General features: G+C 39.7%; 1 protein-coding gene across 3 annotated transcripts in view; it reads left to right on the forward strand.

The window, feature by feature from the left end:
- Positions 1-22,155, forward strand: part of EPB41L4A (erythrocyte membrane protein band 4.1 like 4A) — a 274,144-nt gene that overhangs the window by 212,098 nt on the left and 39,891 nt on the right. For all 3 annotated transcript variants that reach the window (XR_004739723.3, XM_008991698.5, XM_078365056.1), the window contains 3 exons: positions 11,060-11,150; positions 16,168-16,251; positions 17,162-17,275. Coding sequence is in view for 2 of the 3 variants with exons in the window: in XM_008991698.5 (XP_008989946.1) it covers positions 11,060-11,150; positions 16,168-16,251; positions 17,162-17,275 (289 nt within the window). In the remaining variant the exon portion in view is untranslated. The remainder of the gene's footprint in view (positions 1-11,059; positions 11,151-16,167; positions 16,252-17,161; positions 17,276-22,155) is intronic.

Below are 22,155 nucleotides of genomic sequence, written 5' to 3' on the forward strand. Positions count from 1 at the left end.
TATAATCTACTCTCTAGGTTTTTAGTAGAATGCCAGGTTTGATCTTGGAGTAGCAAAATCAGTGTCTTACAAGTCTATATATTTCTAGAAAAGAGACAACTGCTTAAATATCACTCTTGGAACTTTTGAAGGCAGAAACATTTTTTGTGTGTTTTAAGAGATAGGGTCTCACTCTGTCACTAGGCTGGAGTGCAGTGGTGTGATTGTGGCTTATTGTAGACTCAAACTTTTGAGCTCAAACAATCCTCCTGCCTCAGTCTCCTGAATAACTGGGACTACAGGGAAGGGGACACCATGCCTGGCTAATTAAAAAAAATTTTTTTTGTAGAAGTAGGTCTCACTGTGTTGCCCAGGGTGATCTCAAACTCCTGGCCTCAAGCGATGCATCTGCTTTGTCTTCCCAAAGTGCTGGGATTACAGAAGTGAGCCACTGTATTCAGCCTAGGAATTCTTTTTTTTTTTAATTGCACTTTAGGTTTTGGGGTGCATATGCAGAACATGCAAGATAGTTGCATAGGTACACACGTGGCAGTGTGATTTGCTGTCTTCCTCCCCTTCACCCACATCTGGCATTTCTCCGATGCTATCCCTCTCCACCTCCCCCCACCACTGTCCCTCCCCTATTCCCCCAATAGACCCCAGTGTGTAGTGCTTCCCTCCCTGTGTCCATGTGTTCTCATTATTCATCACCCACCTATGAGTGAGAATATGCGGTATTTCATTTTCTGTTCTTGTGTCAGTTTGCTGAGAATGATGTTCTCCAGATTCATCCATGTGCCTACAAAGGACACAAACTCATCATTTTTGATTGCTGCATAATATTCCATCGTGTATATGTGCCACATTTTCTCAGTCCAGTCTATCATCGATGGGCATTTGGGTTGGTTCCAGGTCTTTGCTATTGTAAACAGTGCTGCAATGAACATTCGTGTGCATGTGTCCTTATACTAGAACGATTTACAGTCCTTTGGATATATACCCAGTAATGGGATTGCTGGGTCAAATGGAATTTCTATTTCTAGGTCCTTCAGGAATAGCCACACTGTCTTCTACAATGGTTGAACTAATTTACATTCACACCAGCAGTGTAAAAGTGTTCCTATTTCTCCACATCCTCTCCAGCATCTGTTGTCTCCAGATTTTTTAATGATCTCCATTCTAACTGGTGTGAGATGGTGTCTCAATGTAGTTTTGATTTGCATTTCTCTGATGACCAGTGATGATGAGCATTTTTTCATATGTTTGTTGGCCTCATGTATGTCTTCTTTTGTAAAGTGTCTGTTCATATCCTTTTCCCATTTTTGAATGGGCTTGTTTGTTTTTTGCTTGTAAATCTGTTTGAGTTCTTTGTAAATTCTGGATATCAGCCCTTTGTCAGATGGATAAACTGCAAAAATTTTTTCCCATTCTATTGGTTGCGGATTCACTGTAATGACTGTTTCTTTTGCTATGGATTTTGATTACGTCCCATTTGTCTATTTTGGCTTTTGTTGCCAATGCTTTTGGTGTTTTGGTCATGAAGTCCTTGCCTACTTCTATGGCCTGAATGGTTTTGCCTAGATTTTCTTCTAGGGTTTTTATGGTGCCAGGTCTTAGTTTAAGTCTTTAATCCATCTGGAGTTAATTTTCGTGTAAGGTGTCAGGAAGGAATCCAGTTTCTGCCTTCTGCACATGGCTAGCCAGTTTTCCCAACACCATTTATTAAACAGGAAATCCTTTCCCCATTGCTTGTTTTTGCCAGGTTTATCAAAGATTGTATGGTTGTAGATATATTGTGTTGCCTCTGATGCCTCTGTTTTGTTCCATTGGTCTATACCTCTGTTTTGGTACCAGTACCATGCTGTTTTGATTACTGTAGCCTTGTAGTATAGTTTGAAGTCCAGTAGTATGATGCCTCCTGCTGTGTTCTTTTTGCTTAGAATTGACTTGGCTATGCGGGCTCTCTTTTGGTTCCATATGAAGTTCAAGGTGGTTTTCCAGTTCTGTGAAGAAAGTCAATGGTAGCTTGATGGGGATAGCATTGGGTCTGTACATTACTTTGGGCAGTATGGCCATTTTCATGATATTGATTCTTCCTAACCATGAACATGGAATGTTTCTCCATCTGTTTGTGTCCTCTCTGATTTCGTTGAGCAGTGGTTTGTAGTTCTCCTTGAAGAGGTCCCTTACATTCCTTGTTAGTTGTATTCCTAGGTATTTTATTCTCTTTGTAGCAATTGTGAATGGCAGTTCATTCTTGATTTAGCTCTCTTTAAATCTGCTATTGGTGTATACAAATGCTTGTGATTTTTGCACATTGATTTTGTATCCTGAGACTTTGCTGAAGTTGCTTATCAGTTTCAGGAGTTTTTGGGCTGAGACGATGGGGTCTTCTAGATATACTATCATGTCGTCTGCAAACAGAGACAATTTGGCTTCCTCCTTTCCTATTTGAACACCCTTTATTTCTTTTTCTTGCCTGATTGCTCTGGCTAGAACTTCCAGTGCTATATTGAATAGGAGTGCTGAGAGAGGGCATCCTTGTCTAGTGCCGGATTTCAAAGGGAATGCTTCCAGTTTTTGCCCATTCAGTATGATATTGGCTGTTGGTTTCATCTCCTGCAGTTCACTCATATTCCTAAGTTGTCCATTCTTGTTATCATTTCCTCAAATCTTTTTTCGAGGTTCTTATTTCTTTGCATTGAGTTAGAACATGTTCTTTTAGCTCACGGAAGTTTCTCATTACCCACCTTCTGAAGTCTGATTCTGTCATTTCATCACACTCATTCTCCGTCCAGCTTTGTTCCCTTGCTGGTGAGGAGTTGTGGTCCCTTGTAGGAGGCGAGATGTTCTGGTTTCGGGTGTTTTTCTCCTTTTTGTGCTGGTTACTTCCCATCTTTGTGGATTTATCCACCTATGGTCTGAGTAGTTGCTGATTTTCTGATTGGGTCTCTGAGTGGACATCCAGATTGTTGATGATGAAGTATTTCTGTTTATTAGTTTTCCTTCTAACAGTCTGGCCCCTCTGCTGTAGGACTGCTGAGGTCCACTTCAGGCCCTGCTTGCCTGGGGTACATCTGTAGCAGCTGCAGAACCGTGAGGGTTGCTACCCGTTTCTTCTTCTGCTTTGTCCCTGAATGATGCCCGCCAAATGTCAGTCTGATCAGTCCTTTGTGAGGTAACTCTTTGGATATACAGGGGTCAGGGAGCTGCTTGAGGAGACTGTCTGTACTTTATACTTGAGAAGACAGTCTGTACTTTATAGGACCTCAAGTGCTGAGCTGTAAGCCCCGTTGTTCATTCAGGGCTGCTAGGCAGGTACGTTTAAGTCTGCTGCAGCAGAACTCATAAAGCACCTTTTTTTCCTCAGGTGCTCTGTCCCCGAGAGTTAGGGTTTTATTTATGAGTATCCTTTGCACTGTCCTGCCCAAGAAGGAGGCAGTCTAATCACTGCCTGCCTGTAGTGGCTATGCTGAGCTACCGTGGGCTCCGCCCTGCTGTCGTGGGCTCTGCCCTGCTACTGTGTGTAGTTCCCTGTAGTCCTGTTTATAAGGGTGTGGTTAGAGCTGCCGTGGTGATGTTGGCCTGCCTCTGTAGTGGCGGACTCTTTCTGCTATGGCGGGTTGCCTCGGCAACGGCAGGCCATGTCAGCAATGGCAGAGTACCTCCATAGGGGTCGAGTGCCTTAGTAATGGCGGACACTCCTCCCCCACCGAGCTGCACCATCCTGCGTTCAGCTGTGCTTGCCGTGAAACTCTCAACCCCGAGCATTTCCAATTGCTGTTTTGTTTGTTTTTGTGGGGGTGGGACCCACCGAGCCTGACCACCTGGCTCCCTGCCTCAGAGCCCTTTTTTTTTTTTAAGTTGAATGGTTGACTCTCTCCCAGGTGTTCTAGTCGTCTGCTGAAAGGTTGCCGGGATCTGTGTGATTTCCTGTGCAGCGACCCATTGCACCGGCTGGAACACGTTGCTGCCTAGGAATCTCCTGGCCTGGCTTTCTGTTTAAGTCCCATTTAATCATATGAATGTACTAATCTGCTTTCCGAAATCTCCAATTGCTGGTTTAACAGGCAACCAAACCAGTGTATTTTGTACAGAGTGCCACTGTGCTGCGGCCCTGGCCCAAACAGCTGCGCCGGCCCTAACAGCTGTGCCGGCCCAAACAGCCGTGCTGGCGGCCTGTGGGGCTCCTACACCTGGGAATCTCCTGGTCTGTGGGCAATAAACATCCGTCTGGAAATGTGACGTCCACTCACCCTCTGCACTTTCACTGGGAACTGCAATCCTGAGTTGGTCCTTCGGTGCCATCTTCTCACCCCAGCCTAGGAATTCTTAAGCAGGAATCTGGCTGCCTTTTGGGGAGGAACCAGCTCATGTCAGGTGTTTGAAGTTTAAACAATTAGCCATTGGATCCAGAAACATCTTTATTTCCAAATTATGTGTTTTAAAATTTAGTTTTGCTTTGTAGAATTTAATGAGCATCTGTTTTGCCAAATATAAAAGTTTCCATGATGATAGGAAAAAATATATAAGGTTTTCTTAAGTAGTTAGCTGTTTGACCATAATCTGTGGCATAAAAAAAAAGAATGTTTTATTTTGCTAATTTGCTATACTACCATTTTTTCCATAGTACCCAGTCTAAAGTTGGTGAAATTAAGGCAAAGTGACTTTGAGCTCTCAGTGTGAGAAATAGAACTAAAATATATTTTCATTTATTGGTTAATTCTTAATTCATAAATGTATATTCTGGTAAGTTGTACTGGGTAAGGTATTATAAATCAGATTCTTAACTGAAACCTAATAACTTATTAGGTTGAGAATAGCTATAGTCTTACTTGATTATTTGTCTTAAGCATCTTATATAATTTTTTTATGTTTAGGGAAAACATAAAATGTGATTAAGTGGGAAGAATTTAACCTAAAAGTTTACAAATTTGTATTTGAGAATGTTTTAAAGAAATGATATATCACAGCCTTGTTTTACTTGTTAGCTAGGGTTCTTTTTCCCATATATTAGAATAAGGTATTCTCACTTGACAAATAAACTTCTTTTCATTTTAATTTCACACATTCAGCCTTCACTCACACTCTAAAAATTAAAAGGAATGGCAACATTTAAGTAACATCAAAGATCTGATTTATGTTGACAGGTGTCAAATTGAATTATGAATTATGTGAGAGTCAATTCTATTTAAATGCAAAATATTTTTATAATTGAAAATACATGTATATTCATCACCAAATCTTAATATCATGGGGATGACTTTTAAGAATTGCCCCCAAATCAAGTAGCTAAATAGATCCTGGGAAAGTTCATTCTGTTTCTGACAGTCACTCTTTCTGAACTAATGGTAAGGATCACTTAAGATGCAGGCACTCCAGTGTAAACAGAATGTAACCACTCAAAGGACTGGAAGTGGTTGGATGCACACAGGATGGAAGTATTTGGATATCGTGTATTAAAAATGAACAATTGAAACCCTGCAGCTTTGCATACTGGCATTTTGGTATTGTGTAAACTACAGGGAGTTGTGTGTGCACATATTAAGCTGTAGTGTCTAACAGCCCAGAAACAAATATCACAAGCCGTGAACTAGATTTGGCTCATTAATAAATGTTGCAGTTCCCCAATTGACGTGCTCTTCAAAATATGAGCAGCCTTTTGAAATTAAACTCTTTGCCTTTTTAATGTGAACAATATGTGAAATGAATTGGACACTCTTGATTAATTCTAAGTGGCCTCACTAGAGTTAATATTATTTTTACTTGAAGTAAAATACAGATTTACTTCAAGGCCTTAATAGCCATATGCCAGTAACTGATGTTGATAGCAGATCACCTATGGCTGTGAACTGAAACAGCAGTGTGCTATTGCAGAAAACTGCCTTTTAAAATTGTAGGAAATAGCCCAGTCCTGCAGGGTATATTGCCGCATGTCCTTTTGACGAGCATCTCAGGTACCACCTTATCTATTAATAGTTTTGTTTTACTTTTGCCACTTATTAAACATAAAATCATTATCCTGAATTTTCCTCTCTAGTGGCAAAAATGGTAGAAACAGAAATACATCCCTTCTAATAATAGGCATTCATTGAGTACCTACCATGGGCAGTGCACTGTTATGGCAGCCAATGTGCAGGCCCAGTGATGTGGCCTTCATTTTATTAAGATTTTGAGGTCTTAAGTTTTTTATTTAAATAATTTTATTGTGTAGATCATAAATATTTTATGAAACATATATGTAAAAATTTGTGTTTCCAGATATTTTAGGGAGAAAGCAACTATTTATTTAAAAAATAAATAATTGCCCCAAATGGGTTGATTTGTGAAGTGCAGCAAAATTGCCTTCTCTGTTTTAATTCTTGAAGTGGGTGGTGGTTTACTTTATAATTATTTGTTAAGCTGTTTATGTATGTATATCCTTTTCTTATGTCCAATATTTAAATAAAAAAAGGAGGGGTGGGGGAAAGGTTTATCTAACCTCAAAATATTTTCTGGAACAGTGTCTAAAATTCCGTTGTTATTGAGTAATTATTTTAGTTAATATTTGGCCTTTCTTTTTACTCCTCTTGGCAGGTAATACATGATGAAGGCATAAGCCCATTAGTAGGATGGGTTTGTCAGGTCACTCTTCTCTGTAGCCTGAGTCTGAGCCAATGTAGGAGGGATTCTGGAAGATGGTATGATGAGGGGAGGAAAAGGAAAATTTAGTATTGGATGTTAACAAAATGGAAAGTCAGTAAACCCAAATTTACTGCATAACCTAAATTTCTCACCTTTGCGGATTTCAATCACCAACATATAACCTATCTTTACTGAATTGATTAGTTGTCTCAGATGGTGGTATGGTAAAATCTTACTAATTTGGACAGTGGTTAAAAAATATTATTCTGAACGTATAGTTACTACTTTTAAGTTACGTATTTAGTGACATAAATCTCAAACATATTGGCTAATGAAGATGTGTGACTATTATATGAATGGATACTTCAGAAGCACTCCCAGTAAATTAATGCATTTAGGTGTTTTTTCCCCATGTAGTCTTCCTAATAAGGCTCTTAAAACCCAGGCTTGTCTAGTTCACATTTTTTTATAGAGTAGGGGAGTACAGATGAAGAGATATTTAGTCCATATAAAAAGAATAGGCTGGGATTCACACTTGTAATCCTAGCACTTTGGGAGGCCGAGGCTGATGGTCACAAGGTTAAGAGTTTCAGACCAGCCTGGCTAACACAGCAAAACCCCATCTATACAGAAAATACAAAAAAAGAATTAGCTGGATGTGGTGACGGGCACCTGTAATTGCAGCTACTCGGGAGGCTGAGGCAGGAGAATCTCTTGAACCTGAGAGGCAGAGGTTGCAGTGAGCCAAGATTGTGCCACTGCACTCCAGCCTGGGCAACAGAGCTAGACTCTGTCTCAAAAGCAAAAAAAATAAAAATAAAAAGACTGTATGTGTTGGCGGGGCGTGGTGGCTCACGCTTGTAATCCCAGCATTTTGGGAGCCTGAGGTGAGGCGGGCAGATTGCCTAAGGTTGGGAGTTCAAGACCAGCCTGGTCAACATGGTGAAACCCCATATCTTAAAAATACAAAATTTAGCCAGGCATGGTGGCGCATTCCTGTAATCCCAGCTACTCAAGAGGCTGAGGCACAAGAATTGCTTGAACCCAGGAGGCAGAGGTTGCAGTGAGCCTAGATCATGCCACTGCACTCCAGCCTGGGTAGCAGAGCAAGACTCTATCTTAAAAAAAAATAAAAAATACTGTACATGTTAACAGTGAACAGTTTACCATTTTGAATATAAAGGAACCATGAATTAAGTCATATTACTGACTATATCTTATCTATAGTGGGTATGTGAGAGTTATAGCACTGTTGTATTAGTAGTCCTGACAGTAGAACAATTTATGTTGAAAAGTCTGGCTGTGCTGATTGCGAGTGTTTGTGACAGAGAGCACTCACATGATTTTTTTTTTCACCTGAAATTCTTTTGGAAAAGCATCTGGATAATACTTCATCTTAAAAATTATGATCTGGATATTGTGAAAAAACAAATATTGCTTTCTTTAAGCAGATATCTAAACATAGTTTGCATTTTTTTCTGTTTTAAAATATTCCGTTTTTCTGTGTGTGTGTTCATTTTTGGATGGCAGGAAAACAGGTGAAAGTGCTTAAGCAACCACACTTCTCCTAAGGTGATTGGTTGTTGGACTAATAAAAAAGTCGTCAGTCTAAAGAGAATGAGAGTTGGCACAAACCCAGGTCTATTAAGCTAGTTACTCAGGGCCTTGGTTAACAGGATGTTCACCTTTACTCGACTTTTTTCAGTTGATGTTATTGATACTCGGTATTGGTCTCTGCTGTGGCTGCCTCCTCCAGCCTGGAAAAATAGCTCTAGTACATGAAGATCCTTTTCATTTATATGAAATATTAATAACATCTGCTAAGAATACCACATTTAAATATAGCTTATTAAAAACAATTAAAATACTAATGTTAGGGGCTGGGCATGGTGGCTCACACCTGTAATCCCAGCACTTTGAGAGGCCAAGGCGGTAGATCACTTGAAACCAGGAATTCAAGACCAGCCTGGCCAACATGGTGAAACCCCATCTCTACTAAAAATACAAAAAAGTTAGCTGGGCTCAGTGGTGTGCACCTGTAATCCCAGCTACTTGGGAGGCTGAGGCAGGAGAATTGCTTGAACCCAGGAGGCAGAGGTTGCAGTGAGCTGAGATTGTGCCACTGCACTCCAGCCTGGGTGACAAAGCAAGACTCCATCTCAGGAAAAAAACAAAGAAGAAAAAACAAATCACGTACAAAAAAACTCATGTTAGGGCACGCCTACTGTCTAGGACATAAATGAATTAATCCCTTCTGCCACTGCCCCAGACGTGTACCACATGGAGTTCTACTTGTGAGAAGCAGCTTCATCCAAAATCTGTTTTGGCAGTTTTGAGAATCTGCCCTTGTGAGTTTGTTAATAGTCACGTGGTTATGGCAAAAGTGACTAAGATGGTAACTGGCCACTGCCAATGTTTTATGGAATACGGGGTAGTTCAAGGGAGTTAATTAGTTGTGTTTTGTTCATCACACCAGTTGAAATTTACCCTAACATTATTATTTTCTTATGCCTGGCTTCTGGATGTTGCTCATTTATTGGCAGTAGCTCCAGCATGATCTTACCTTTTATGCCACATGTGTCTTCAGGCTCACCTTTTCAAGATTCCAAAATAGGAACACAATTCAGATATGGAGTCCATGTCAAATGTCTTAGAGTTACAGTTTTTGGAACTCTTATTGAAACCACCCTTTCTTTTCTCTGTTCAAAATATTTATTATGTTTATCTTTCCCAATGGATAGCTAGACATACCTCCCAACTGCTCTGGAGCAAACTCACCAACCTCGGGGATGCTCAGGTGTTCCACCTGTCTTGTTCTCTTGCCTCAATCTCAGGTGTTCTTCTCGTTGGACATCTCTTTCACTTGCCGCCCCCGCACCCCTTGCCCCGTCCCGCTCCGGCCTTTTTAGACTGGAATATAGTGGCACGATCTTGACTCATTGCCACCTCCCATCTACCACGTCCAGTCCAAGCAATTCTCCTGCCTCAGGGAGGCAAGCTCTACCATGCTAATTTTTTTATTTTTAGTATGAGGTTTCACCGTGTTGGCCAGGCCAGTCTTGAACTCCTGTCCTCATGATCCGCCCACCTCAGCTTCACAGAGTGCTGGGATTACAGGCATGAGCCACTGTGCCCAGCCCACTTGCCCTTTAAAGAGTTCATCTCTCCCAGTTGACTCTTAATCTAGACTGACTCTTGAGCCACTTGTGGGTGGGCCACAGGTGGAAGTACTGTGTGGTTTAGAGCTAAGTCTCTGGAACTAGTCTGCAGGGTTTCAAAGCTTGCCCCACCACTGTGTGGGAAGGGCCCATTTTTATTATATTTTAAAATGAGCTAACATTGGTATCTACTTCATAGGATTATTTTGAGGATTACATGAGTAAATAGATGTGTGGCACTTGTAACAGCACCTAACATAGAGTAAGTACTCAATAAATATTAGTGCTTACTAATATTACAAACTCATCTTCATGACACACACTCTTGGTGGTTAGTCACCGTTATGCATTGGATTGAAGAACTCTGACTGTGCACTACCCCTGCAGGAGTAGATCCGAGGAAGACATACCTGCATGGCACATAGTCATAACTGAGCAGGTCCTGTGGGCATCTGTGCATGCTGATTTCCCCTGCTCATCTAAACTGCCTCCTCCTTGAGTAAGGTGCATGCCCACTGGGGAAGAGTTGTTTCCAGAACCCACACACCTCACTCCTGCAGGCTTATTAGTCTCTGCCCTGAGAGTGGGACCCTGACCTCCTAGATGGGCCCAGACCCTTCAATTATCTTTATTTCAATCATGACTTCCAGCATTGTGTCTGCTGTGGGCTCCCTCTGCTGGTTCCTCTAGCTTGTATGCAAATCTGTGGAATAACAGCTTTTAAAAATTCAGTTTCAGATTTTTAGGAATGTTTACATGAAGAACACATTTGAAAACATCTTTTTTTGTATGTGAGTGATACAGATCACATGTATATTACTCTTATTTTGGCACCTGCACTAGGAGTTGGAATATTTTCAGGTTTGAAATTTTTTGTTTGGTTTGATTTCAAGTGGGGACTGCCATAATATGCTGAGAAACTTCTTCACAACATAGTCATCAAAAGCTGATCATTATGTTTTATATTCTAATATATGGTACTAAATATCTCAGAATATCATTTTAACAGTCCAAAGTGAATGTTATTTTAACATCTAAACATGTGGAGACTTAGTTTTGAAGTCTGAAAAAGTCATAGCCTAGACCCCTAGGACATTGTTATGTTGAGGGTTTAGTACACCCTAGAAAATAGTACCTCAAAGTTATTGGGTGATTCATTATTTAGTTGGGGTTATACTTTATCAATAAAATGTGCCACAGTGTCCCTAAAATTGTATTTTAAAATAAGTCTTCTGCTTCTTTGCATTTCCTTATCACTGTTTCCTTTCTCCCTTCCATCTTCTCTTCCTTTCTGCTAGGATCAAACAGCATCAATAGGGTAACTGCAAACATGGAAAATGGAGAAAATGAAGGAACAACTAAAATTATTGCACCTTCACCAGTAAAAAGGTCAGTGAAGTTAACTGAAGAAACGTGCAGTCATATGCTATGATAAAAATGATTTTTTCTGTAGACAAGGTTAAAAATCTTTTAACTTTGATGATTAATGAATACTTTTGATCCATGGGTTTCAATAAATAATCTCTGGGCCAAAGTATAAATTAAAACACCAGTGAAATATAAAACATCAGGACCTGCCTCATTTGAAGAAAATGCTCTTTTTGTCACAGCAAGGTGAATCACAGATAGTCTGTGATCTGCATTCTCCATAGCAAAGTGAAAATTCCTTGTAATTTTTAAAATGCCATGATATAATGGACTAACTCAGAGGGACTTGTAAAATAAAGTAGATAATATTCAAGTTTTAATGTTCTGTGTTCATTACAGTGGTGCACGGAGCTGTTCCCTGGAAAGAGGGTTTATGGTATTTAGAGGCATCAGAGCCTCAGAAGTCAGTGATTGCATATGTATGAAGACTTGTCATGGTCCTCTGCATCTATTTTCCCAGGGGCATTCCCAGTGGGGAAGCCTTTTCTTAATATGTTACATGGATTGTTTCCCTGAGAGCTCAGCCTTGTTTTCTGTTAAGACACTGTTGCAGAGTCATTTTTTCTTATCTCCAATTATGTTCACGGAACAGCATTACAGACAACAATGAGCAGCTTTCATAAGCTCACTTGCTCTGTGGGGTTGCCCCACATGCCTCATGGGGAAGTCCCAGCAGTAAGAGATATGTGACCTGCAAAGACTTCTTAGATCATCTGCTTGTTATATTTTTTAGTAAATAATGGTGTCTTCATTCAGTGGGATTGTGGCTACTTTGAGGAATGTAGTTCATAATTTCTCAGCAAGATAACTTGAAGATCTGAAGATTCTCAGAGTTATAATATTTTACCCAAGGATTTGCGTATGTTTTCTTTCATTTAGTTCAAGACATATACCAGTTCTTTTTTTAGAATGACAGGTTCTTTATCATTGCATATCTTCAGTTTACCATATTTCCTTAGCCTCACAGCTGTGGATAAATAGCATCGACTTCATCTGTATGTACAGGGTATGCTTGTGGTATGTTCAGCATAAGAACAGGAATCTTCCATGAGATTCAGATCCCAAGCTTTTTTAGCATGTGAAGAAGGAGTACAATCCTCCTTTTAAAATTTTATTTTTTCAACTTTATTTTAGGTCTAGGGGACCATGTTTTGGTAGGTTTGTTACATGGGTAATTTGCGTGTCACTGAGGTTTGGTGTTTGCATGATCCTATCACTCAGATAGTAAGCACAGTACCTGATAGGTGGTCTTCAACCCTTGCCCCCTCTCCTCCTCTGGTGGTCTCCAGTGTCTGTTGTTCCCATCTTTATGTCCATGTGTACTCATTGTTTAATTTCCACTCATAAGTGATAACATGTGGTATCTGGTTTCTGTTTCTGTGTTAATTCACTTAGGAAAATAGCCTCCAGCTGCATCCATGTTCCTGCAAAGGACATGGTTTCATTGTTTTTATGGCTGTGTAGTATTCCATGGTGTGTATGTGCCACATTTGCTTTATCCAGTCCACTGTTCATAGTCAACTAGGCTGATTCCGTCTTTACTATTGTGAATAGTGCTGCAATGAACATGTGAGTGTATGTGCCTTTTTTTTTTTTTGAGATGGAGTCTCATTTTGTTGCCCTAGCTGGAGTGCAGTGGTGTAATCTTGGCTCACTGTAACCTCTGCCTCCTGAGTTCAAGTGATTCTCCTGCCTCAGCCTCCTGAGTTGCTGGGAGTACAGGCACGCACTATCACACTTAGCGAATTTTTGTATTTTTAGTAGAGACGGGGTTTCACCATGTTGGTCATAATGGTCCCAATCTCTTGACCTCATTATCTACCCACCTTGGCCTCCAAAAGTGCTGGGATTACAAGTGTGAGCCACCATGTAAGCCATGTGTCTTTTTTTTGTAGAATGATTTGTTTCCCTTTGAGTATATATTCAGTAGTGGGATTGTTGGGTCAAATTGTGGTTCTAAGTTATTTGAGAAATCTTCAAAGTGCTTTCCACAGTGGCTGAGCTAATTTACATATTTTCACCAACAGTGTATAAGTGTTTTTTGGCTGGGTGCCCTGGCTCACGCCTGTAATCCCAGCACTTTGGGAGGCTAAGGTGGGCAAATCACTTGAGGTTGGGAGTTTGAGACCAGCCTGATCAACATGGAGGAACCCCATCTCTATTAAAAATTAGCCAGGCGTGGTGGTACATGCCTATTATCCCAGCTACTTGGGAGGCTGAGGCAGGAGAATCACTTGAATCTGGGAGGTGGAGGTTGCAGGGAGCTGAGATTGTGCCATTGCACTGCAGCCTGGGCAACAAGAGCAAACTCTGGCTCAAATGAAAAAAAACAGTATTCTCTTTTTCTCCACAATCTTGCCAACATCTATTATTTTTTGTCTTTTTAATAATAGCTATTTTGAGGCCAGGCGTGGTGGCTCACGCTTGGAATCCCAGCACTTTGGGAGGCTGAGGCAGGTGGATCACGAGGTCAAGAGATCAGGACCATCCTGGTCAATATGGTGAAACTCTGTCTCCACTAAGAATAGAAAAGTTAGCTGGGCATGGTGGTGCACATCTGTAGTCCCAGCTACTGGGGAGGCTGAGGCAGGAGAATTGCTTGAACCCAGGAGGCAGAGGTTGCAGTGGGCTGAGATCACACCACTGCACTCCATCTCAAAAAGTAATAATAATACTAATAGTAATAATAGTAATAGCTATTTTGACTGGTGTGAGATAGTGTTTCATTGTGATTTTAATTTGCTTTCTTCAAATGATTAGTGATGTTGAGTATTTTTTCATGTATTTGTTGGCTGCATGTATGTCTTCTTTTGAAAAGTGCCTGTTCATATCCTTTGCCCATTTTTTAATGGTGTTGTTTGTTTTAACTTGTTTCATTGTTGAAGTTCTTTATAGAGTCTGGATATTAGACCTTTGTCAAATACATAGTGTGCGAATATTTTCTCCCATTCTGTACATTGTCTGTTTACTCTGTTGATAGTTTCTTTTGTTGTACAGAAGCTATTTAATTTAAAGTCCCATTTGTCAATTTTTTGTTTTGTTATACTTGCTTTTGGGGACGTAGTCATAAATTCTTCGCCAAGACTGATGTCCAGAATGATATTTCCTGGGTTTTCTTTTAAGATATATTTGTATAGTTTGAGGTGTTACATAACTTCTTTATCTTGAGTGGATTTTTGTATATGGTAAAAAGAAGGAGTACATTTTCACTCTTCTGCATGTGGGTAGCCATCCCAACACCATTTAGGGAATTTTTCCACATTGCTTGTTATAGTTGATTTTGTTGAAGATCAGATGGTTGTAGATGTGCAACTTTATTTTTCGGTTCTCTATCCTATTCCACTGGTCTTTTTGTTGGGCTTTGGACCATACTGTGCTGTTTTTGTTACTGTAGCCTTGTAGTATAGTTTGAAGTTGGGTAGTAAGATGCCTCCAGCTTTGTTCTTTTTACTTAGAATTGCTTTGGCTGTTTGAGCTTTTTTGGAGAGGAGGTTCCATTTTAGAATAGTTATTTTCTGTGAAAAATGATGTTGGTAGTTCGATAGGAATAGCATTGTATTTGTATGTCTATTGCTTTGGGCAGTGTGGCCATTTTAACAATATTTTTCAACCACCTTTGCAACCACATTCCTGTGATAGTACTGATACCTGAAGCGCCACCAAAGTTTTCCTTTCAAGGTTCAGATGAGAAATACTTTAGGGAGTGAATGCAATTAACTTGTCACCCAGATTTCATTATTCTTTAACTTTCGTCTACTCTCTCAGTTCCTCCTTTATCTTCCCATTTCTTTTTCAGTCTCCCTTCTCCTTTCTCTTTGCTTTTTCTGATTTGTTGAACACATACACTTTCTACTGTTGTAGTAAGTATCTACCATATTTATTACCTTTCTTCATTTCAAAAGGTAAGGTTTTACTTTGGGAATTGGATCTGTAGAAGTTTTTAACCTTTATAAAAATAATAGAAAACTTAGCTACTATATACTATCTACAAATCTCATGAATTGTATGCCTCTGTCAGATACATAATTTTATAGGCTTATATTGATTCCTTCATGGATAGTATACTAGGGTACAAGTCTGTTTTCTTTTTATTATTGTTTTTAAATGGCCTTGTCATCTCTCCTCTCTTCTCTTTGTTGGCTGTTATAAAGGACTGTGCTATCACTGTATCCTAGAACAGTTATATAGAGGATTCATCAAAAAGCCAGGATTAAAAGTGGATTTGGAGTTAAATAGCTCTATCTTTGTCTGAAGCTAAGACTCCTGAGGATGTGAGAGGTGACACAACCCTCCCTCCCTGATGCCTGGAGGCTTCTGATGTGTCCCTTTCTCTTTGTCTCTGTGTTTCCCCATGGGTTTCTAAAACAATTTGTTAAGGGTAGAATAACAACTCAGTTATATTTACATTCTTAGGACTGAAAGATGATACTAGGTCAGGAAATAGCATTTGAAAGTCATTCTGATTTGGAGGGATGAAGCCAAGATGTGGCAGAAGCTGGGAAAAGGTCAGTTTAGGTAGCCTGAGCCTGCCTGGGGTGGACCAACCCGTGTGGATTCAGACCCGTGCCTGGAGCCAGGGCTTCTCTGATCACTGTCGTAAAACGGGATCCAGGCTGAAGATCCTGGGAAGCCCAGCTCCTTCCTCCTTGGCTTTCTTCTTTTCTTGGCTCTGTGGTTCCCCTTGTTTCCTCTCCTGCAGGTGGACTCTAGAGTTTCTTAACAGTTGATGAACCTGGAATCTGTTGACTAAAGCAGTAAAACTAGAAAGAAAGAGTGGGGAAAGACCCAAAGGTACTTACTGGAAACAGATTTTTTTTTAGGCAGTGACTTCATGTTCTTTTTAGAGTCACAGGTGTAAACAAGCAAATAAGCGTGCACATTTTAACTTTGTTAAAAAATTTTACTTAACGAATAAGTTTGTGTGTTTACTTTTGTTTTCTACTTAATTTATTTTTCATACTTTTTTTTTTAATTAAAGCTTTAAGAAAGCAAAGAATGAAAATAGTCCTGATACCCAAAGAAGCAAATCTCATGCACCATGGGAAGAAAATGGCCCCCAGAGGTAAAGGGAATCATTGTTTCTATAAAGGAGACAGTAGAAAAGGGGTTAGCACTTGCAGCTCCTTGAATAAAGGAATCCAGCTGCTGAGTGACTGATCACAGCTAGCTGTGGATAAAGTGGGCAGACTCTAAATCATTGTGACTGGGAGAGGGGGAGGGTCTGGGATTTCTGAAGTGGAAATCAACAGTATGTTTGATAACATGAAACTCTTTCCTGGAAAGCCAAAAGGGAAACCTAAGAAATACTATGAAATTGCCTGTAAGGTAATATATTTCTGAAAACTCTCAATGACATATTAATGATAATTTGCCCCATTTCTTAGTTTTGGTTAAAAACTTAAGTCAAAAACTATAGCTGATGAATAGTGATGCTGGAAGACCTTTATTCCTAAAGATATGGATATGTCTAGTTTATTTCTGGTAACAACTACCAAACCAGTGACAGACCTATGTTGTACCTTACTGTTCAAATTCTAGCCCTGTCACTTCCTAGCTACTTTATTTGGGCCATTTAATTAAGTAGTCTGTATTTCAATTTTTTTTTCTGTTTAACAGGTCTAATAATTATATGTCAATGCTGAAGGCTGATATGAAGATTAGCTGAGATAATGCATGTAAAGCCTTTAGTTGAGTCTGTTTAGAAAGGGGTAAATTCATCATATATATGAATTGTTATTGTTATCATTTGTGTGTTCATTTTTTACTACTGAAGTCTAGTGAGACAAATGGCATTCCTGCAAAATAATGACCTTTATGATTTGATTTGCCAGATCTTACCTCTTTTCTTTCAATAAATCTTGTCAGCAAAGAACCACTTGGAAGTACCAGCTGTGCAGTTACCAACTACTCTAGGTCTGGACTTCTCTCGGGACCTCTCTGGACCCTTTGTGACCATTTCTCTTTCTCTCCAGTGGACTCTACAATTCTCCCAGTGACCGCACTAAGTCACCAAAGTTCCCTCACACGCGTCGTCGAAACCCCTCCTGTGGAAGTGACAATGACTCTGTACAGCCTGTGAGGAGGAGGTAAGTGGAATACAGTCCTTCTGCTAGCAGTTTTCAATAGAAGCATTTTGTCCCAGGCCTGTCTTTATAACAGGTGATTCTTACACCAACATTACGGTTTCTCTCAAGATAATGGGAAGCTTACTACTCTTTTTGAGATAAAATAAGTTAGGAATCCTGAAGCATTTATCTTAGCCAGAGTTTTGGAGAATTCTTTCATAAAATGTAGGCAGGAACTTGCTTTCATTATTCTATTTATGACTAATGTGTCTAAAACTAGTATAATATATACTAAAAGTATGTATTATGTGTAGTATATAGTATAGAAAGTATATCTTACTATATGAAACATCTTGTTTCTACCTGAGAAGACAAAACTACACTTAAAGGTAAGCCTTATTAGCTGAAAAATGCCTTTTAAAGCACAGAAAAAAATGAATCCTGTTATGTTTTACCCGTAAGGTTAGAATGTTTGAAGGGATTATATTTGTGTATGTATGCTAAATAAAAAAGTTCTTAGCTGGAAGTTTTGGACCTCTCCACAAAGCAGGCTGGGCAATATGGCAGGTGCAAGAGAAGACGACGTAGAAATGACTCAGTGAAATTCTTTTCACTCCTGCGTGACAGGGATTTTGGTTTTCTTTGAGTACCTACATAATTGGCATTATATAAATGACTTTTTCTTTTTCCTCTTTTTAAAAAATAAAAATGTATAAATTAAAGTAGAGATGGGGTCTCTCTCACTATGTTGCCCAGGCTGGTCTTGAATTTCTAGCCTCAAGCAGTCCTCCCAGCTCGGGCTCCCAAAGTGCTGGGGTTACAGGCATGAGTCATTGCACCCAGCATAAAGACTTTTATAATTGTAAGAAGTTCAGTTCATAATTTCAGGTAACCATCAATACACTTTTTATATACACTGCAGGTTTGGAAGCTGAGCCCTCCTTTCACCTGTGCCCTAGTTAAAACACACTTGCTGGCCCTTTGCTGCTTGATCCCTTTTGCTTCTGCTAGTTTCCCAGAGCTTTATTCCCATCTTTCTAAAACCAAATTCAACTTCACTGAAATCCTTTGATGGTTACGAAAAGAAGGGTCTATATTTCCTTCATGTAGTAGGACTGACGTCATGGGGCTAGATCAGGACCCAACTGATTAGATAGAACAATAGAGTAATAGAAGGCATTTGTTTGGTATTGGCTGTATTCCAAGTACTGAGCAAAGTGCTTGCTATATATTATCTCATTTAATCCTGATAATAACCCTTTGGGAACTGGCATTTTTATTCAGGCACGATGTGATTCTAGCAGTGGGGAATTAAATAGGGAATTGGTGCAAAGGTGTAAGTAGGATTGAAGGTGCAAAAGGCAGAGAGTGGTGTAACTCAGAGATGTAGCTGCTATTACAGCCTCTGGACTGAAGAAATGCAAGGAGAGAAGTGGGTGTTACTTAGAGACCAGGAACCACTTCCAACTTTGAGCTGGCAATCCTGAGCCTGTCTTGCTGCTGACATTGCTGCAGGCACCGTGACAGATGCTAGGCGGGGACCACTGTTGCTGACATTGCTGGAGGTACCACCACTGTAGCCAAACAAAGAACCCCCCACTTCTCAGGAGTGTAAGAGTTGATGTCACAGGTACAAGTAGAAACAAAATCACTTTCCCCTTTTCCTGCCTTCAAATCTTACTGGAGTCTCTCTTAAGGAGAACCCAGCTGGCAAAGCTGTCCAGGAATATAAAATTTCCAGGCTTTCTATCTTGACAGTAGAGGGCAGATTACAGATGAGTCAGTAGAGGCTGAGTACCAATGAAAACTATTCAGCCCAGCATCACCACCTCACTTTTACAGTTAAGAAAACTGAGGCTTAAGGAGATGATGGTAGCTTGTCCTCTGTGGCACATGTGGGATTTGAATCCCGGTCTGTACATCTGAAAAAGGTGGAGATAGTGATAGCCCTCTTTTAAATAAGGCTGTGCTTCAGCTCTTACTCAGCTTTCTCCTTGGGAACACTAAGAGTTGGTTCAACTTGGACAATACTTAAAACCACAGCAACACCACTGGGAAATACTTTAAAGTGCATTTGTGTGTGTTGTATGTTGAGGTGACTTGGGTGGGGGTGATTAGAATTTAGTATATGTTATTGGTAGAGTTTTATAGTTTTCCACCCTTAATTAATTGGTGCAATTTGTCAGCACTCCCTAAACAAAATAATTACACATGTTGCGCAGCTAGTCACTTTAATACATTTGAAAATGAACTTAATTAAATTTTGCTAAAATATGCCTAAATTTGCATTGTTTTTGTACAAAATAATTGCCTGAGATAGTTTGCAGCATTTATACTCCCAAATCCAGACTTGGCTTCTACACTGAGATTGATTTTCCAGTGGCTTCCTGTGAAACACAGAGAAGTAATTGTGGAGAGTGGATACAGGATCCTTTCATTGGCGTATTCCAGGGGGAAGGCTATTTAAATTTGCTGGAAAGAGAATTTTTTTGCCTGAGGATTCATAGAGCCTTTTGCCTGGTGCACTTACAGGTCTCTTTGGAATGTGTGTTTTGAGGCAGCGAGCCATTGCTGCATGTTGACATAAAAGGACTAAAGCATACTCTTCTCTGTTTCTTTCCAGTATAAATGCCCTATAAGCATCCCTGCCCTTGTCCATCTTGTTTTATCTTCACACATATTTAACTTGCACTGGGCACAAATCTCTACATTGCTGGATTAACATTGACATTTAAATTCCAGACATGTCGTCGACATGGAAGAATCTCAACTATTTAAGTTTAATAATAGGAAATTCTACTTTGCTTTGGATGTCAGGATAACACATTTTGCAATAAGTGTCAAAATTTCCTATTTTGTCAGTTGTTTGTTGTGAGATGGATACAAACCATCAAATTCTGGCCAAGTCCAGAATAGTGATCCTTAACCTTTTTGGGTGATACTACCCTCTGAGATCTGATGAAATGTTGGATTCATCCCCTAGGGAAAGACAGGTTCATATTTAAATACATATAAACATTTTCATATAATTTTCAAAGTTTATGGAGACCCTGAAACCTGCTTATTTAAACATTCCTATTCTAGAAAAAGAAAGCCAGCATATTTTCTGGTAGTACAATATATTTTCACTCCTCAGCTTTTACCTTTACATTCAAAAATGTTTGAGTGCCTGCTGTCTGCCATGCAGTGTGCTACCACCACTAGACAAGTTCCTGTCCTATGGTAGCTTACATGCTATTAAGGGGAAAATACATGAGTCATAGGAATATATGTGCTGTTATGACTTTACTATGTAATATGAAGGTAAGATATGTGGTACTTAAGGGAATTTAAAAAATTTTTATTGAAACCTAGCATGCATACAGAAAAGTATACACATGTCATAAGTGTGACCGCATGATAAATTTAATAAACACCTGTGTAATGAGCACTATTAGGGGAAGTTGAGCCAAGGAGGTTGGGGAATGGTTTCCTGAGGTTGGATGCTTGTGCCAGAATCTGAGATATAAGCAGGCAAAAAGGAAGGAATGATCATACCAGACAGAGGGGCTAGCACATGCAAAACCCTTGGGAGGGAAAGAAACAGGGAATGTTCATGAAAAGGAATAAAGGCCAGTATTTATGAAACTCTGATAGTGAATGAAAATGTGTTAGAAATGAGCCTAGAGAGAAAGGTGGAATCAGACCTTACAGCCCACCTGGACTTCGTCAGGATTTTGGTCCTTAGACTAGTGTTTTTTGTTTTTTGTTTTTGTTTTTAACAGGGAGTTCAATAACATCACATTTTTGTTTGTAAAGATGACCGTTACCGTCCTTTGGAGAAATGGTAGAAGAGGGTAGTGGCAGAAATGGAGACACCAGGCGGCAGGCTATTGTACTAGTCCTAGCAATAGAGAATGGGAGCATGGACCAAGGTGGTGATATAGAGATATAAAGAAGTAGTTGGTTTCAGTAGGCCAGTAGGAGGTAAAATTGGTAGGAGGATCAGTATGAGGGGTGGAGGAGAGGGAGCTGTCCAGAATGAAACCAAAGCTTGTTCAATTGTATGAATTCAGATGTGTTGTGTAGAAATAGAATCATCAGGACCTTGCTGGCTTGAATGGTACAATTGCCAATTTAGTTTCTGATATTTTGAATTTATAGAAGTCCAAGTGCAGGATTCCCATGGGTTGTTGAATATAAGTCAGGAGCTGGATTAGTTTTATGGACCAAAATAAAATCTTAAGTATGTTACTTGAAATATATAATAGAGATTAGGTTGTTTAGGTTGATAGTATAGATAGAATGCAGAAAGACAAAGCCAGTGACAGAGTTGTAAGAAGCTCAAGCATTTGGCTTAACTGAAGAAGATTAACTGGTGAAGGAGAAAGAGAAATTGTGGCCATGGAGAAATCAAGAGAGTGAAAATTTGCATACCAAATGTCTCCCTTTTCTCTTCTTTCCCAGAATACTAGAATCCAGGCTTATATTACCTAGGCAGAAAATTAGAGAATCCCTTTGTAAGAAATGGACAGGGACAAGTGAAAAGACTGTGGATACCAGCTTTCAAAGCATCTTCCAATGAAATGGTTATATCTCCCAGGCATGAGATTAGAGAATCCTACTGAAGGGAATGGACCAAGTACAAGAGAAAAGATTTACATATACTTACTTTCAAAGGATCCTTCAATGAAATGATTGAGGCTGCCTTCATATTACTGTGAGCCATTAGTTAACATGCTCTGCACCATCCAAAGGGCTCCAGTAATTTTAACACTTATTGCTTGAATAGAGAGAGAGATAGAAAGCCATGAACACATGCATTTGAACATTGCTTCTGTCTGGAAAGGCAAAGATTAAAACAAGCAAATGGGTGTTGGGTGGGGTTGGGGACATTCTCACAGGAAACAGACAAAATAAGA

Source organism: Callithrix jacchus, chromosome 2, assembly GCF_049354715.1.
Source record: "Callithrix jacchus isolate 240 chromosome 2, calJac240_pri, whole genome shotgun sequence".
In the NCBI taxonomy this organism is placed as follows: Eukaryota; Metazoa; Chordata; class Mammalia; order Primates; family Cebidae; genus Callithrix; species Callithrix jacchus.